Raw genomic sequence first — 18,563 nt, forward strand, 5'->3', positions numbered from 1 at the left:
GGCAGGCAAGTAAGCAGCATGGTCTGCTACAGGTAAGTCCACCCAAGCATTATGAGCCCGGCGCCTCCAGCGCTGGGACTGGGCATATTTATGAGCCTGGTGCCACTGGTGCCAGGACTGGGTCCAAAAGGTCCCAATTGGGACTGGTTGGCACTCGGAACCTGGGTTATGGATCTGCTTCCAAGGGAGTTGGGAAAACCCTGACCTTTTGGAAGCAGAGATCATGACACCTTGTCCCTCAGATCATCAATTTGGGTTTTCAGATCGATGAGGGCTGTTTCCGTGCCGTGTAATGGGCGGAAACCTGATTGTCTGGCGCCTAGTAGCTTGTGTAGTTCTAGGTATTTTTCAATCTGGACATAGGCAACTTTGTCCAAGATTTTCAGTAGGAAGGGTACCGTGGTGATGGGTCGGTAGTTGGTGGGGACGAGGGGATCAAGCGTCTGTTTTTTGAGGAGGGGGAGCACCCAAGATTGTTTTAGGTTGGAAGGGATACTGCCTGAGGAGAAAGAAGCGTTTATAAGTTTAGAGATAAAGGGCGACAGGTCTCTGGCTGCGTCCTTTATTATGTGTGCAGGGCAGATATCGCCTTTACAGTTTGATGGTTTAAGAGAGAGCATGATTTTCTCGACCTCAAGGGTGGTGGTTTTAGAGAAGGTGAATGAGTTAGTGTGTGTACTTGGTGAGGCTTTGGGCGGAGATGTGGGAGGGTTAGTGAGGTTTAGGGAGTCTTTTTTTAGTTGAATTTTATTTTGTAGGGTGTTTATTTTATTTGCTAGTGCTTGTTGGATGTCTGTGCACCAGGTCTGGTTCTTCGTGCAGGTGTCGGGTGTGGCAATGGGTGACTCAAGTTCCTTCAGTATGGAAAAGAGCTCCTTCATACTTGAGTTGGAGTTGGCAATGCGGATGTTATAGGAATTCCGTTTAGCTAAGCAGATTTCAGCTTTGTAATGACGAGAAATCGTGTCAAGGATGGCTTTCTTTTCACTGGAGGGGCATAATTTCCAATCAGCTTCACATTTTCGCTTTTTTAGGTGGAGGGCTTTGAGTTCGGGTGTGTACCATTTGTTTAAATGGGTTTTTGGCTTGCTGGTGCGAAGTTTGAGTGGGGCAATTTTGTCCAAGGTAGTTAACATGATTTTATTATATTCGTGTACTAGTGTGTTGGAATCCAGATTGTCTGGCAATGCGTTTAGGGTTGGAAGGATAGCTGGGATGATTTTTTCTATTGAGATATTTTTCTTGTTTCTTGTGAGGCAGGGTGGTGCCAGTGACACGGTTGTGGTAGGTGATCTAGAGGTCAGTAGGTTAAATGAGACCAGCGAATGGTCGGTCCAGGGTAGTGGTGTGGTGGCGGAGATGACCGCTGAGCAATTAGCATCAGCAACCCAGTCTAGGGTTCTACCCTTCAGGTGGGTGGGTAGGTTGACTTTTTGTGAGAGTCTGAGTGATGAGATCGTATTGGCTATGGTGGAGGCATGTATGTCTGCTGGGTCGTTGAACCCTAAGTTAAGGTCCCCTAGTAGCAGTAGTTGTGAAGTGGTTTTCGCATTGTTAGAAATTAGGTTGTGTAGATCTTCCTCGAAGGTTCCGAGTGGACCTGGTGGTCTGTAGATCAGGTGGATAGTGAGGGATTGGGTATTATTTATGGGGAGTTTGGCAGTGAGGGATTCACACGATTGCAGAGTTTGGGTCGGGGCTAGTCTGAGAGCTAAGCTTACTTTAGATATGATGGCGATGCCACCAGCCCGGTTACCTACCCGGTCCTGCCTAGATATAGTGTAGCCGTCTGGGATGGCCAGCATTAGAGATGGGCCTGCTGCATTGTGGAGCCACGTTTCAGTTAGAGCAATAAAGTCTAATTTATCTTTGATAATTAGGTCTGCTATATCAAGGGCATGTGCGACCAATGATCTGGTATTGAGGAGAGCTCCTTTGTAGGAGTGTACATCCGTTTTTACCAAGATGTTTGTATGAATGATAGGTTTGGACTTGGTTGTGGGGATAGTGGTGCCTTTGGTGGAACTTTTGGCTTCGCATTTGGAATCAGAGAGGAATCTTCGGGGCGGCTCATAAAGTTTAGAGAGTCTAGCGTGAAGCTTGTTGTTTCTTTCGGTGGTAGTGCAGGGGTGGGAGGCAAAGGTTGTAGGTCCTGACTTGCAATGATATCTTGGGTAGGAAGGGTCAGGATAGTACCTAGTTGTGTGGGAGTTGTTGGTGAGACTAGTGCCTGGCTGGGGAGGGGGGCTCCTGAGTCAGTATCCTGGATGGGAGTGTCTGGGGATGCGGGCGTGGCCATTGCACAGAAGATGAGTAATAAGTGTGCAAACCTAACAGGGCTGAGTGCATCACTTTTTTAAAAAAATTAGCTTGTGATGTTTCTTGTTTGTTGAATATTGAACGCGCGTTCTCAAAGTCAAATAAATTGGTACATATATCACTATTTCAGAACCAACTCCAACTTAGTGGTACCGTCGTTATTGTCAGGCAACACACAGCCCTCTCCACTCAACCCTTTATAATGCGTATTGCATGGACATGCATCATTAACAGGAAGAAAGCAGCAGCGCCAAATTCAACAATAGGGTGTCATACTAGGTCTGCAAATAAGACACGACTGATTTGTGAAGCATTCGCGGTAGGTGCAGCTCAGGGCAATTGCAACGCAAAGGCGGCTGCAGCGCAAGCAGCGGGATTGTCACTCTGGCACATATTATGATGCAGAGGCTTTGAAAATCCTCTTCCGAAGCAAGCCTACGAAAACAGCAAGGGGCAAAGCCAATAGGTCTGGCTTTGCAAATGTAAGGGATGAGCTGTGTTTGTCTTGTGGGGGCATTGCAAACTATTTTACACTGTACATTTAAAAGGCCAGACCCGTGGGCTTGTGTTTGTATTGTTTTCTACACTCAGGAAATTACACACAATACTTTTCAGAAGACCAAAGTTGGAGCAAGCATCAAGGAATTTTTATTTTTGTATTTGAATACCATTAGTTGTTGACTTTTCTGAAGTATAGGGAGTGGAATGTTTGAGAACCCTGAACGTGCACTCTCCTTTATCTGAGTGGGTGAGTCAAGGAAGGAGTGTACCCCGCCCAGGTGAACAGAGGCGACCAACTTACAATGAAATAGTGAGGATTCGAGGCAGGCAGGCAGGCGGGAAAGGCCCGTACAGCCACATTTGGTGACCTCTGGGAAAGGCCCGTACAGCCACATTTAGTGACCTCTGGGAAAGGCCCGTACAGCCACATTTAGTGACCTCTCAGGATGGGGCTTCTGAAAGGTCGGCGGCAGGGCTGGGAAAGGATCAGTTATCAGTGAGCATGAACACCTCTGAAGCCCTGTCATGGCCAATGCGATTGCAAAATAATGGTATTATAAGGGCATTTTCTGTACAATGCCAGAAAGCACGCCCATAATTAAGAACAACGCCCTAAAGCACTGGCTTCCAAACGCTTTTTAAGAGGACACCACCTTTCAGCAACAATTCTATTGTGTTGTCACCCCCCATGCCAGAACTGCCTATATTTTCTATTAATAGCAACTATATCTTCCCATTTGAAAAAGCCACAAGCCCCCACCTCCACCCGGCCCTTCTATGGGGGCTTGCCCCCACCAGTGTGTCGGACCACTGAAAGAGTAGGGCCCCTGTTTTGTGCACGTCAATTGGTTTCTGAATGTTTTGTTCCAGGAAGGGCAGCTGCCCCCAGAAATGCCCAAATAACCTGTCTCTCTTGTTTCCGCCAGGGTGGTTCCGATGCAGACTTCCCCATCCCGCTGCCCCTCTGCTGGATGTGCCGCTCCTTCATTGGCCGCCTGGAGGCTGCTATTCCAAAGGTGAGCCCATGGGACAACCGAGCTCATCTAGAACCCCTGAGTAGAATGCAGCCTCTATCATAGCCTGTACCTCAGGATGACCAGTGGTGGTATAGGGACGGATCTTCCCGGATCCTGGGCAATCCCAGATCCAGGAACACCCATTTACACTTTCATTTTCCACTTGCTGTGCCGGGATTCCAACCGTGGTCATTAGGTTAAGGGGTGACACACTTCACCGTAATGGCAATTGAGATTCTGACAGGCATCCTCTGTGTATTCCCTTAAGTTGCTCTCCACATGGTCTCCCTGGTGGCTCTACACCCCCCACTGCCCCGGCCCCCAAACCCACGCCTGTCCCCTGGCACCTTCTAGGATTATCCAGGTTTCTAGCGCTGAGGAGGGCTGACTGTGCCTACTAAGGTTGATCAGTCTCTGTCTGGCTAAATCCTCCTGTCGGGGGCTGCCTACGCCCCTCTGTTTCCCACACCCCGACCCAGACTTTTCATGTCTCGTTTCCTGTGGTGCCTCTCGTGCCTCGGTCTTTCCTGTGTGTGGAAGGAATTCCCCTAATATAACCATTATCCCTGATATACACCTCTCTTAAGGAAATCCTCCACTTCCCCTGTGTACTTGAAGCGTGCACTGTCAGATCAGTTCTCCATAATAACAGCTCGCTCTCACAAAGCTCTCTCAGACATTCTCTCTCTCTATGTTCATCTATATCTCCCTTGTGTTGCATGTTCTCTCTCTCACCATCTCTTCGGGGTAGCACTGGGATGGGCAATTGTGCGGGGCACCATAAAAACAGAGGCCCACACTCACAGATCTCAGTTCCTGACTTTTCACAACACTCCGTTTGAGAGGTCCATGGGGACATATTGAAATCTGCATTTTAGAGCACATTGTGCCAGGAGTATTGGTTAAAACTAGCGGTTGTCCTGTGCACCAAGATATTTAAGTGGCCCACATCTACCCCCAAAAGGAGGTCCACTTTAACCAGCCCGCCTTACTGTACTGCCCTACCGGCCAGTCCAGGCCTGCATCGCCCTCTTTCTTTCGATGTATTCCCTCCAGAATGACCTCTCACTCGCGCCCTCTCTGCATTAGCTCCCAGATCAGCTCGCTCTCTTTCAATAAATTCTCTCTACATACGTTTATCTTTTCATATATTCTGTCTGATAATCCCCCTTTGATACATTTACTCCCTGATCATCTCTCTTTGAATGCATTCTCTTTTTGGTTAACTATATGTTGATTGATTCTCTCTGTAATCACCTCTCTTTTGATGCTCTCTCTCTGATCATCTCCCTCTCCTCTGACACATTCTCCCGCTCTCTCTCTCTCTCTCTCTCTCTCTCTCTTTCTCTCTCTCTCTCTCTCTCTCTCTCTCTCTCTCTCTCTCTCTCTCTCTCTCTCTCCCTCTGTTTCTCTTTCTCTCTTTCTTTCTCTCTATCTCGTTTTTGATACTTGCGGCCAAATCTCCCTTTCTTTTGATAGTCTCTCAGTGACCATCCCTCTTTCTTTGGATTTTGGATATACCTCCTGTCTCTGATCATCTCTCCATTTTAATACACCATCTCGCTGACAATCTCTCTGTTTTGGTAGATTGTCTCACTGACCATGTCTCACGCTTTTATGCCATATTCTCTTTTTTCTCACTGACCACCCCTCTCTCTCTCTCTCATGATACATGCTCTCACTAAGCATCACTCTCTTTCTTTTGATACATGCTGTCACTTTCTTTTGATACAATCTTTCGCTACCATCTGTTGCTCCCTTTGATACTGTCTCTTGCTAACCATCTCTCGCTCCCTTTTGACACAGTTTCTCGTGGACCATCTCTCGCTCCCTTTTGACAGTCTCTCGCTGACCATTTATCGCTCCCTTTTGACACAGTTTCTAGTGGACCATCTCTCGCTCCCTTTTGACAGTCTCTCGCTGACCATCTCTCGCTCCCTTTTGACACAATTTCTCATGGACCATCTCTCGCTCCCTTTTGACAGTCTCTCGCTGACCATTTATCGCTCCCTTTTGACAGTTTCTAGTGGACCAGCTCTCGCTCCCTTTTGACGGTCTCTCGCTGACCATCTCTCGCTCCCTTTTGACACAGTCTCTCGCTGACCACAGCTCTCTCTGATGATAATGTTCTCCTCCCATAGGATGCCATCGTCAAATCAGCTGCAAAGATCTGCCTGCTTCTGCCGCTGCAAATTGCCGGGGTGTGCCAATGTGTGGTAGAAAAATATGCCATTATCCTTCTCGACTTGATTTTGGGCAAGCTGGGACCCCAACTGGTCTGTGGACTCGTGCTTATGTGTGCGACAGACGAGAACTGCAGCCCAGGTGAGACTGCCTTATTCAAACACGTGCCAGCCCGGCGCTGCGCTTACAGCGGCTTCTCCTATGGTGGAGGGTCAGGTTTCTCCTATAATGTCTGCTCCACACTTGGCTTAAACTGGGTTCTCTGCAGCAAAGGGCCCCGCCATTATCTGGCATTGTTTTACTTTTCAGAGAACTCCACCCTCGACTGGCATTGGTTTGCTGAGTTGGGGGTTAATGAGTACAAATATAATTGGTGAAAGGGTACCTCTGAATTATTGGTCTCTAGACTACCCAAACTTTAATAATGTGTCAATGAAGTGCATGGTGGGAAAATGGTGCAAAGGTGTGAGCTCAGAGTGTGGTAGAAATACTGCATCGAAATCTCTAATAGTTGGAATCAGTGTGACACAAAGATACCTCAATAGGCGAAGAAAAAGCTCTGGCGCACTATAGTAAACATAATGGCAGCAGAGTAACTTTGCTGAAAATGTTGGGGGGACATGACATCTAATGGAAAGGGGCCCGTGCCAAATAAGGGCAACAAAATGGGGTGCCACGAAAGTTGGGGGGCACCCTTGTCTCCCCCCTAAAATTACGCCCATTTGTAATGGGGTTTCTTAGTGGATTTTACTTATGCAAGTTGTTTGAAGAAATATTACAATTTTATTATTCTACATAACAGTGTTTTTGGCTTGAACACTATTCGGAAATCAGTGAATCATTCTTGCATTAAAAATTAGAACATTTGAGACCTTTTTTGTGTTTGCCACTAACCCAATAGCTCAAACTTCTGCATAGTTATCTCACCCAAAAATCCCCACAACCACCCTCTCGCACAGCAAACCGCACACACTTCACCACATCGCAAAAACAAACAACACATAAGTCACACCAACAACACACGAGGTCTCGCATAGATCCGATATTCACACCCAAGCTTGGCGCACAGTGAAAACCGAACTGAAGCTGCCATAGGACACCACCCACTCAATTTCCTACACCCTGTCCACCCGACTAACCCCGCCCCCCCACCTTCCTGTTGGCAGATCCGCCCGAGCGCCTGGTGGCCAATTCCGTTGGTGACGGTGCGCGGTACAAATACCTTTAACATTAACATTGTTAAATTGAACTAAATTAAAACGCGGTAATTTACTAGGACAACATTTCTTCGATGGGAGAAGGTTATGCATGTATTTCATGGTTTGTGGGGTATAAGTTGGGTGGGGGCTTAGAGGGTGGGGGCTGGTAGTGGTGGGGAAAAGTGGTGTATGGGGGATGACACATTTTTTTAAAAATCAGAAAGAAACGAAGTAATTTTGTCAAAGTAAATTACAGCATAGTAATTGACTTCAGCAAAAATAACAATGAACCATTGTAATTATTGTGAGGTTATGGTTAAGAAGCATGTGGTACGCACACAGTGAGGCCACTTCTATGTAGAAGGTTATACATTGCTGTCTACACAACAAAAAAACGCTTATTAAAAAAAAAGAAATCCTATAAGTCCTAAGGAAGTGCCATCAGCGCGAAACACGAGTAGACTCTGACTCATACTAGGCGTGCACTACATGCTTCGCAACTAACACATCACACTGATTGCTCTACAAATAAGTCAACTTGCCGAGGACAGCTGCCTTTGGGGGGACAGCATGCTTTTAAGCAATTCGTTTCAACATACATTAGAAGTGATGCAATCCTACAGGAAATTGAGTCCATACAACATGTTCCTTATGAGTGCCCTAAATACGAATGACCACCAAAATAGGGGCTTCGGATAGTTTGCACCTGTAGCCCCTTTAGCTTCAAAACGGCAGCTATTTTGTCTCGTTTTGAAGAAGGCATTTACATGCAACTGTACATTATTTTAGCAGGGGTATAAAAAGAAAGAGGCTGACTTTATGTTAGAAAGTATACAGTCATGGTAATAGTTACATGTTTTAAACGTGTGTGTGTATTTTATTCTTGATATGTCTCTACCCTGTTGCATGATGATGCATGTACTCTTCAACACATCTTTTCCAGTTGAATAAAAACGTGTTCTCTTGAAGTGGAGAGTCACATGGTTGCCTCTCTTGCAGTGACCGGTCCCATAGTTGGTGCACTCTGGTTTCTCTTGTTGTTGATGGACTCATGCATTATTATTCTAGTTTATTTTACAGTCAAGGAACACATATTTGCTTCCTATTCTTGCCCTTGCAATGGAGAGTCTATTGTTTGCAGCAAAGGGTCCGATGCTTGGCCCACTCTGGTTTCTCTTGCAGTGGAGGAGCCTGGGATTGACCTACACTGGTTCCTGTTGCAGTGGGGGATTGCGTGATTGACCTACACTGATTTCTCTTGCAGTGGAGGATCCTGGGATTGACCTACACTGGTTTCTTTTGCAGCAGAGGGCTCAATATTTGGATTGATCTAATTTATCTTGCAGTGGAGTGGCCCATGTTTGGTTGCCTTGGGTTTCACTTGCAGTAGATGGTACCATGGTTGACTTAGTCTGGTTCTGGGGTTCTCTTTCAGCAGAGTCCCATGTTTGGTCTACTCTGGCTTCTTGGACAGTCTAAGTACCCATGTTTGCCTTACTCTGGTTCCCCTTACAGTGAGTGAGAAGCCCCATGCTCGATTCACTCTGTTTTCACTTGCAGTGATGGATTCTCTGATTGACCAACACTGGTTTCTCTCACAGTGAGGGGCTCAATTCTTGGATTGCGCTGGTGTATCTTGTAGTCGAGTGCCCCGTGTTTGATTGCCTTTGGTTTCACTTGCAGTGGATTGTATCATGTTTGGCGTACTCTGGTTTCCCTTACAGTGAGTGAGAAGGTTGGTCCACTCTGGTTCCTCTTGTAGTGCAGGATGCTGGGATTGACCTACACTGGTTTTGCTTTCAGCTAAGGGCCTAATTCCTGGATTGTTCTGGTTTATCTTGTAGTGGAGTGGCACATGTTTGGCTGCCTTTGGTTTCACTTCCAGTGGTTGGTACGAGGGTTGGCTTAATCTGGTTTCAGGTTTCTCTTGCAGCAGAGAGTCCCATGCTTGGCTCACTCTGGCTTCTCGGGCAGTCAAGTAACCCATGTTTGCCTTACTCTTGTTTCCCTTACAGTGAGAAAACCCATGCTGGGTCCACACTGGGTTCTCTTGTAATGGATGGTCCTATGATACTACTTTTGTTCTTCTTGCAGTGAAGGATCCAATTCTTGGACTGCACTAGTTTATCTTGTACTGGAGGTGCCCATGTTTGGTTGCCTTGGGTTTCACTCGCAGTGGATGGTACACTAGTTGGCTTACTCTGGTTTCAGCTTCCTCCTACAGCAGAGAGTCTGATGCTTGGCCTCCTCTGGCTTCTCGGACAGTCAAAGAACCATGTTTGCCTTACTCTGGTTTCCCTTACAGTGAGTGAGAAGCCCCATGATTGGTCCACACTGGTTTCTCTTGCAATGGATGGTCCCATGATTATCATACTCTGGTGTCTCTAGCAGTGAAGGGTCCCATACCTGGTGAGTGAAGGGTCCCATTCAAGGCTTCCTCTGGCTTCCCTTGCGGTGGAGGATGCCATGGTTGGCCTGATCAGATGTGTCTTGCATTGAAGGGTCCTATATCTGTCCTACTCTGTTTTTTCCTTGAAGTGAAGGAACCAATACGTGGCTTACTCTGGGTTCTCTTGCATGGGAGGGTTCCATATTTTGCTTTCACCTTATTATTCAGAACGGGAGGACCATATACTTGGTTCACAAAGGATTCTTTTGTAGCGGAGGTGTCCATGCTTGACTTGGAACAAGTTACTTACCTGTAACTGTTGTTCTCCAGCATGGGTCTGGCATGGATTCACATGCTCATGAATATTCCCCGTCGTCAGGCTGGGAATCCTCGGTAAAGAAAAAACCAGTATCAGTTTCGTTTCTGATCTGTCTTTCGTAGTAATAACCAATCACTGGTCTCTGCGTCATACTGACCACAGCCAATGACTGCCCTCTACCTAAGCACCGCCTCTGGCAGCCATCTTCAGATTTGGAAGCACGTGAAGTGGCAGTATGACCAAGTGAAGAGCCGCAGAGGGGTAGGCGGGAGGGTTCGCATGTGAATCCATGCCAGACCCATGCTGGAGAACAACAGTTACAGGTAAGTAACTTGTTCCTTCTCCAGCATGGGGTCTGGCATGGATTCACATGCTCATGAATAAAGAATACATAGCAGTACACACATGCACAACCACGGGAGGTGGCAAAGGCTCAACATTAAGCATCACATCAACTCAACATTAAGCATCTTACCTCCTCACCAGGCTCACCTCAGGCGAACAGGTTGCGCAGCACTGCTTGGCCGACCCTGGACTCCTCCCTGGAATCCCGGTCGACGCAGTAGAATTTCGTGAAGGTGTGCGTCGACCTCCACGTAGCAGCCCTGCATATGTCCAGCAGGGGCACACCAGATAGGAACGCCGTGGTAGCTGCGATCGCTCTGGTGGAATGGGCTCTCGGACGGCCAGGCAGCGGTCGGTTTGCCAACCGGTGACAGTACATGATACAGCCGGAGAGCCATCTGGAGATGGAAGCCTTCGAGAGAGCCTTCCCCTGATTGACAGGTCCAAAGTTCACAAAGAGTTGTGACGTCTTCCGAAAACCTTTCGTGCGGTCCACGTAGAACTTCAGCGCTCTAGCTACATCCAGCGAGTGCAAAGTCCTCTCAGCCGGCGACGAAGGCGACGGGAAGAACACAGGTAACACCAAGGGTTCGTTGAGATGAAAGTCCGACGGTACCTTGGGCATGAAGGAGGGGTGCGTCCTGAGCACTACCCTCGTGTCGTGGAAAGTCAAGTACGGGGCCTTGCAGGAAAGGGCCTGGATCTCTCCCACTCGTCGTGCGGAGGTGATGGCCACGAGAAAAGCTGTTTTCCACGATAGAAACTTCAACGGGGCCGAGTGCAGAGGCTCGAACGGAGGTCCCATGAGTTTGGTCAGTACCACGTTGAGCTCCCACGCCGGGGCCGGAGCCTTCACCGGCGGGAACGATCTGAACAGTCCCTTCATGAACTCTTTCACCAGACGATGAGACCACAAGGACGTCCGGCCCGTGGTTCTGGTGTATCGGGAGATCGCAGCAAGATGAATCTTGATGGACGCGTGTGCCAGACCAGCTTTGGCCAGCGTCAGCAGGTACGGCAGCACTTGGGGAGCCGTAATCCGTAGAGGGTTAATCTTCTGTGCGTGGCACCAGACAGAGAACCTCTTCCATTTGTGTCCGTAGCATTTAAGAGTCGAGGACGCCCTGGCCTTTGCAAGAACCTCTCTGCAGTCGGCCGGTATGTCGTATCCTCCAAACTCTAGCGCTGCAGGAGCCAGGCCTGCAAGTTCAGCGACTTCGGGTCGTGGTGGAGGATGGCGCCTCCTTCCCTGGAGAGTAGATCCGCGTCCGCCGGCAGCTTGATTGGCGGGGACGCCGACAAGTCCAGAAGGTCCGGGAACCATATCTGCCTCGGCCACGCAGGTGCGACGAGGATCATCCTGCACCGTGACCTCTTGAGCTGGTTGACGAGCCGGATTAGCAGAGGCAAGGGAGGGAACGCGTAGAGGAACAGGCCCTCCCAGGGGAACGAGAAAGCATCGCCCATGCTCCTCGTCTGGGGAAACCTGCTGGCGAACCTCCGGCACTTGGTGTTCGTCGCCGTCGCGAACAGGTCGATCTGGGGTGTGCCCCACCGTCGGAAGAGGCGATCCACTAGATCCTGCCGTAGTTCCCACTCGTGGCACGAGCGCAGCTCCCTGCTGAGTGAGTCGGCGATGGTGTTTTTTATCCCTGCCAGATGAAACGGCACCAGAAGAATCCCTTGGGCGACGGCCCAATGCCACAGGTCTTGCGCCTCCTTGGACAGCGCTGGGGACCTGGTTCCGCCCTGTTTCCTGATGTAAAACATGGTGGTGGTGTTGTCGGTGAAGATCCTCACCACCTTGCCCTTGAGGGACGGAAGGAAGGACCTGAGGGCCCAAAACACTGCACGGAGCTCCAGGACGTTGATATGCAGGGACTTCTCCGTCGGGAGCCAGAGTCCCCTTGCGTGCAGATTTTCGGTGTGCGCTCCCCACCCTTCTAGGGAGGCATCCGTGGTCACAGTCACCTGGTGGGCTGGGGTCTGGAAGTCCATGCCCGCCGTCAGATGCGCGCGGGTGCCCCACCACCGTATCGCTCGTCGGAAACTCTCGTCGAGCTTGATCCTTTCCTCGAAGCTGCCCGTCGTCTGGATCCAGCGCGCATCCAGGAACTCTTGCAACGGGCGCATCCGGAGCCTGCACATGGGAATGAGGTAGATGCAGGAAGACATCATCCCGAGGAGGGACTTGATGGACCTCACCTTGGCCGCGTCGGCCACCAACATCCGTTGCACCTTGCCCAAGATGGTCCTGGTCCTCTCCTCCGACGGGGAGGCCAGAAGGGACACTGTGTCGAGCCTCGCTCCCAGAAACAGTGCGACTTGCGCGGGCACCAGGTGGGATTTGGCGTAGTTCACGGAGAATCCCAGGTCCGTGAGGAGTTGGACGGTCCTTGCCGTGTGGACCACGGCGAGCTCCCTCGTCTTGGCGCGGATGAGCCAGTCGTCCAGGTAGGGGTAGACGTGAATCCCCTCGCGGCGCAGCTGCGCCGCCACCGGTGCGAGGCACTTGGTGAAAACCCTGGGTGCCGACCGCAGTCCGAAGGGAAGGGCTTTGAACTGGTAATGACGCCCTTGGACCACGAATCTGAGGAATTTTCGGTGCCCCTTTAGGATGGGAATGTGGAAGTAGGCATCCTCCAAATCCAACGACGATAGGAAGTCTCCTTCCTCCAGCTGACCCAGGACGTGCTGGAGGGTGACCATCCGGAACTTCTGCGCCTTGATGAACTTGTTCAGGCGTCGCAGGTCCAGGATGGGGCGCCATCCTCCCGTCTTCTTCTTCACGAGGAAGTAACGCGAGTAGACTCCGGAGCCCCGAAGCCTCTTTGGGACGAGTTCGATGGCGCCCTTTCTGAGCATCGCCTTTACCTCCAGGAGAAGTTGAGGGACGTGAAGTTCTTTCCTGGCCACGGGGGGGACGCGCGGGCACCTTCTTTGAAACTCGAGCGCGTGGCCCCGGGCCAGGGCGTCCAGCACCCAACGGTCGGTGGAGATGGACTCCCACACGCTGACGAAGCCCGCCAGCCGGCCTCCCACCGGGGTGCTTCGGTGGGGGCCCGACCCCACGGCCGGTTCAATCCTGCTTGGACGCGGCCTTGCCGCCTTGGCCTCCTTGGCGACGACGGCGGGGGCCGCCAGACTTGCCTCGTCCTCTGTAGGCCTCTTGCGACGACGAGCGGGCCGCTTGACGGTAGGAAGCGAAACCGCCGCCGGAACCTTTGGAGGCGCCCTTGCCTCCGCCGCTCCGAAAGGGCGTCCGCCGTTGCTGCAGTACTCCAAGGGCCCGGGCCGTCTCAGTATCCGCCTTGATGGCCTGAAGGGAATCGTCCACTGTCTTCCCAAACAGGTTGTTCCCGTCGAAGGGCATGTCCAGGACCCTGGTCTGGACGTCCTGCCGAAAGTCCGTAGCCTTGAGCCATCCGCGACGTCGAAGGCAAACGCCGTTGCCCATCTGGCGGAACCCAGTGTCGGCGATGTCCGTCGCCACGGTGATGGCGTGGTCCGAGGCCACCTCACCTTCCTGCAGGATCTCAAGGGCCTCCGCCCTCTTGTCGTCCGGCAGAAAATCCAGCAGGGGAGCTATCTTGTACCAGAGTTCCCTGTCGTAGCGGGCCACGATAGCCAAGGCGTTGGCCGCTTTAATCGTCGTCGCCGCCGACGAGATGACTCTGCGTCCCATGGCATCCAATTTCTTTCCCTCGCCGTCCGGCGGGGAAGTCGACGTGGAGGCCGCACCCCCCCCCGCTTTCTTCCTGGCTGCCGCAGAGACGACGGAGTCCGGGGTAGGCTGCGCCCGGAGGCATAGGGGGGCCGAGTCCGGGACCCGGTACTTTTTCTCGTACCGGTCTCTTTTCGCTGGCGTCGTGGAAGGGTTCTTGAGGAGGGAAAGGCCCTCATCCCAAATGTCGTCCAACAGAGGCACTGCGAGGACCGTCTTCCTCTTGGTCTCGCGCCGTTGGTAAAGGAAGCCTTCCTTTTTCTTCTCCTCAGGGCAGAGTTGGAAAAGCTCGGATGCCCTGGCGATCATTGAGTGGAACGATCCAATCTCGTCGGGCGGAGAAGCCCTGGTGGGAGGCGACGACGGAAAATCCTCGTCGTATGCCTCGTCGTCCGTACCCGTCGCTGCCGTGTCAGTCCCCGTATCATCCCCTCGGGTGGACGGGGAGGAGGGCTGGACGGGGCGCGACGGTTGAAAAGGAGGCGGTGGATGGATCCTTCTTTTCTTGGTAGGGGGAACACCAGAAGGTCCCGGTTCTGGATCCCCCGACGGGAGAGGTTCCTCCGTCGGTAACGGTAGTCTCGTCCTTATCTCGGAGCATAAGGACTGTATAGCCAACAAAATGGCCGCTGAGTTGTCTTGCGGCGCTGGCAGAGGGGAATCCGACGGGCGAGCAGGGGCCCCGTCGGTATCCTCGACGATGTCGTCGTCGTCACCTGCGTCGGGGCCCATTCCGACGGGCTGGTCTTGTTCCACGCCTAGGCCGTGGCTTAAGACCTCGATCAGTTCCTCTTCTGAGGTTGAGGCCGAATCTACGACGACGCCCTGCCCCCCCTTCTTCCCCACGGAGGGTTTCACGGGGGTCCTATCGATGGGCACGAAAGAAGACTCCCTCCGAGGAGGCAGGGAGATTCTGGGCCCCGAGGCCGCCACCACTGGTGCAGCCTCCACAGGCTGGGCCAGGGCCGCCGCGACCGTTTCGATAGAGGGCTTGGTCGAATGGATCAAGGCCTTCACCACCTTAGGTGCGCTCACCGCCTTATCCTTGAGGGAGGGGGCACTGCCACGCTCCTCCTCTGCCTTAGAGCTCGACCGGGGTCTCTCCAGGAGCTTCGCCGGGTGCTCGGCCTTCCTCTTACCCGACCCAGAGCGTTGGCTCGTGGTTGATGGTGCCGGGGAGGGTGCGCCCTGCCTGGCGCCCGTAGAGCCCGACCGTTCGGCGCTCCCGGTGCCAGCGGACTCGCGGTGCTTGGCCTTATGTTGGGCCCCCGTCGCCGGGGCGCCCTCAAAGGTCTTAGAAGACCGCTCAGATTTCTTCTTCTTCTCGCCAGACGGGCTCTTACCCTCCAGCCAGCTGGCGAGACGTTGATGGCGGTCCTTCATGGTCCGTTCCGACATGTTGCCGCAAAACGCACAGTCCTTCTCCACGTGCGTCTTGTCCCCATGAAGGCAGTAAAGGCAGAAAGAGTGTTCGTCCTCCTTGAAGACGTTCTGCAGCTGGCATCCAGGGCAGGCCCTGAACAGCTTTCCGGGCGTCGAGCTTCCCTTCTCCTGGGCCATCTCCGAGACCGGGCCTGAGAAGCTTCTGGAGTCCTCCGAAGTGTAGCTCGACGAAATCTTCGCCCTTGAGGGGCACAGATGAATCCGACACGGGTCCCCGTTGATCGGATGTAGGATCGGTGGAGCTTGAGGCTCTTTTGACCGAAAGAATCGAAGTTTTTGTGAAAAAGCGCGAAAAAATAGCACTAACGCTCGAGAGCAATAGCACGAGGATCCCAACACATGAACGTGCGGTAAAAATCTGAAGATGGCTGCCAGAGGCGGTGCTTAGGTAGAGGGCAGTCATTGGCTGTGGTCAGTATGACGCAGAGACCAGTGATTGGTTATTACTACGAAAGACAGATCAGAAACGAAACTGATACTGGTTTTTTCTTTACCGAGGATTCCCAGCCTGACGACGGGGAATATTCATGAGCATGTGAATCCATGCCAGACCCCATGCTGGAGAAACACTGGTTTCTCCTACGCTCGAGGGCTCCGCACTTTGCCTACTCTAACCAGTCTTCCAGTGGGCAGCCCAATGGGTCCCTTGCATTCAAAGGAACCATGTTTGGCTCACTCTGATTTCACTTGCAGTTTAAAGTTCCATGGGTGTATTACTCTGGTTTCTCTTATAAATCAGGGTCCTATACATGGCTTACTCTGGTTTCTCCTACAATGGAGGGGCCAATGACTGGCCTACTCAGTATCTCTTGCAGCAGAGAGTCGCATGTTTGGCTTCCTCTGAATTCACCTGCAGTGGAGAGTTCCATGTTTGGCTTCCTCTGAATTCACCTGCAGTGGAGGGTTCCATGTTTGGCTTCCTCTGAATTCACCTGCAGTGGAGGGTTCCATGTTTGGCCTTTTCTTTCTATCCAACAGGGGAGGATTGCTTACTTGGTTTGCAATTGATTCTTGTTCAGTGGAGGCTTCCATGCTTGGCTTACACTAGTTACTCTTGTAGCAGAAGAACCCGCGCTTGATTTCCACTGGTTACTCCTGCAGCACACGGTTACACGCTTGGCTTCCACTAGTTAGTCCAGCAGCAGAGAGTTCCCCACTTGGCTTGCACAATCCTCCTCCAGTGGAGGATCCTACACTTGTCCGACTCTGGTTTCTCTTGTAGTGGCGGGTCCCATGTTTGACTTACTCTTTTTCCTTCAGTGCTGGAGGGTTCCTCCCTTAGTTTACACTGTTTGTTCCCGCAAAGGGAGTGTCCCACACTGAGCCTATTTTGATTCAGCCGAGGTTGCTTGTTTCTCACAATGCAATCCAGGGTTCCCACTTACCACACACTAATTGTTCTAGCATTGAGGGGACCACAAGAGGCTTGCACTGGTTTCTTGGCAGCACGTGATTTAGACTGGAATGTCATTCAGTGTAATATTCCAGGGTTGGATTATACTCGTTTTTCTTGGATTGATTGGATACGGCTTGGTGCATACTAGTTTTTATTGCAGTAACAAGTCGTACTCTCAGTTTACAATAGGTTTTCTTGCACAGGTAGGTCCCCGCTAGGCTCCCCTTGTTCTTCCTGCTGTGTTGGTGGTTTCTACACTTCTCATGCAATGGTTTCTCCTGCTGCGCAGGATGCCACGATCACCTTACAATAGCATCATTTTCATTGCCTGCGCTGTTTTATCTTGCAGTGGTGGACCCCTCTCTGGCTAATTCTGGAATCTACTGCATTAGGTTGTCAGAGGCTTTTTCTCTTGCCCTTAAGGGCCTAACATGGTTTATCCTGGTTGTGCCTGCAGCCAGAGTTCCTGTTTTGCTTATACTGGTGCCTCTCACTTTGGAAAGGTCCCAAACCTAATGCAATACTGCTTTCTCTCCTAATGAAGATTTCCTACACTCATTCTCTTCCAGTGGAGTGTCCCGCAGTTGGCTAAAGCTGTGCGCCTCGCACTGGAGAGTCCCCACACCCATGTTCTCTAGTAGTGGAGGATTTTTCTCTAGTACCCAGTGGTCTCACACTTGGCTTTATCTGATTTATCTTACAGCGGTGGGTTTCACTGTCGGCATACAACATTTTTGTGTATGCAGTGGAGGCTTCCATGATTGGCTTGCAGTCTGATCTATTGCATTGGTAAAACCAGGCCATGGGATGCTCTTGATGATCTCTGTAGCGGATGTTTTCAGGCTTGTCTTACATTAGTCTTCCAGCGTAAGCTCCTGCACTTGACTGGTCCTACTTACTCCTGCACTGGAGGTCTTACACTGCTTGTACTGCCTTCTCTCACAGCAGAGGCCCTATGTTTCTCACATAGTGGAGGATTCCAAGTTTGGCTTACAAAGGGGTCTCTTGCAGTGGGTGGGGCCAACACTTTGCCTAATGCTGGATTCCTTTAGGTTATAGTTTATTTTTTAGGCAGTTATAAAGCAGTATGGTCACCCAAGGGATGCATCATAGCGCTGAGTACCTTAATTTAGGGAGGGGAGGTTTTGATGGGGAAAGGTTTTAGATGTGCTCCTAATATAGCAATGATCCGTGATCCATCTTGAATCCGACAAAAGTCAGGTAAAAGTTCCGATAAAAAAGAGGGATTGCCCTCCTGCCATTATATGGTGGATTCTGGGTACGATCAGCAAGCAAGCAACAAAGGGGCATTGAGTTTTGATTGGCTCGCATATAAAGAATCTGTCAGAAATGAAGATTGATGCCTGCCCTGTAATGGACTGGCGTATCCTGTAGAGGATTTTCAATACGACTTTCAGGGAGATTGGCAGCCAGTTTAGAGGTTCCACATCCGCCCTGCTTAGGACTACTGAGAAAGATGATGCAGGCGACGGTCTCTTAATCGAGTATTTCTCAATTTTCTCAGGAGTGATCAATGCTTATATTCACTGGTTGACTTTGCATTGGAGAGTTCAGCTCTTGGTTTACATTGGTTTGTCTTTACACAAAGGATCCCACACCTGGCTAAGTGACTTCTCTTGCTGTCCAAGGGCCCACACACGCCTTACACTAGTTTCGTTTGAAGCAGGGGGACTAACATCAACACTTGGCTTCACTTTGCTTTATTTC

At 51.0% G+C, this 18,563-nt stretch overlaps 1 protein-coding gene across 1 annotated transcript in view; it reads left to right on the forward strand.

Moving 5' to 3' along the window:
• The window catches only part of SFTPB (surfactant protein B), a 114,500-nt gene that overhangs the window by 51,092 nt on the left and 44,845 nt on the right, over positions 1–18,563 (forward strand). Inside the window, exons 6-7 of the mRNA XM_069619033.1 lie at positions 3,747–3,836; positions 5,978–6,161. Of these exons, the coding sequence (XP_069475134.1) occupies positions 3,747–3,836; positions 5,978–6,161 (274 nt within the window). The remainder of the gene's footprint in view (positions 1–3,746; positions 3,837–5,977; positions 6,162–18,563) is intronic.

The sequence above is a fragment of the Ambystoma mexicanum genome, chromosome 10 (genome assembly GCF_040938575.1).
Source record: "Ambystoma mexicanum isolate Mex_15411 chromosome 10, UKY_AmexF1_1, whole genome shotgun sequence".
NCBI lineage: Eukaryota > Metazoa > Chordata > Amphibia > Caudata > Ambystomatidae > Ambystoma > Ambystoma mexicanum.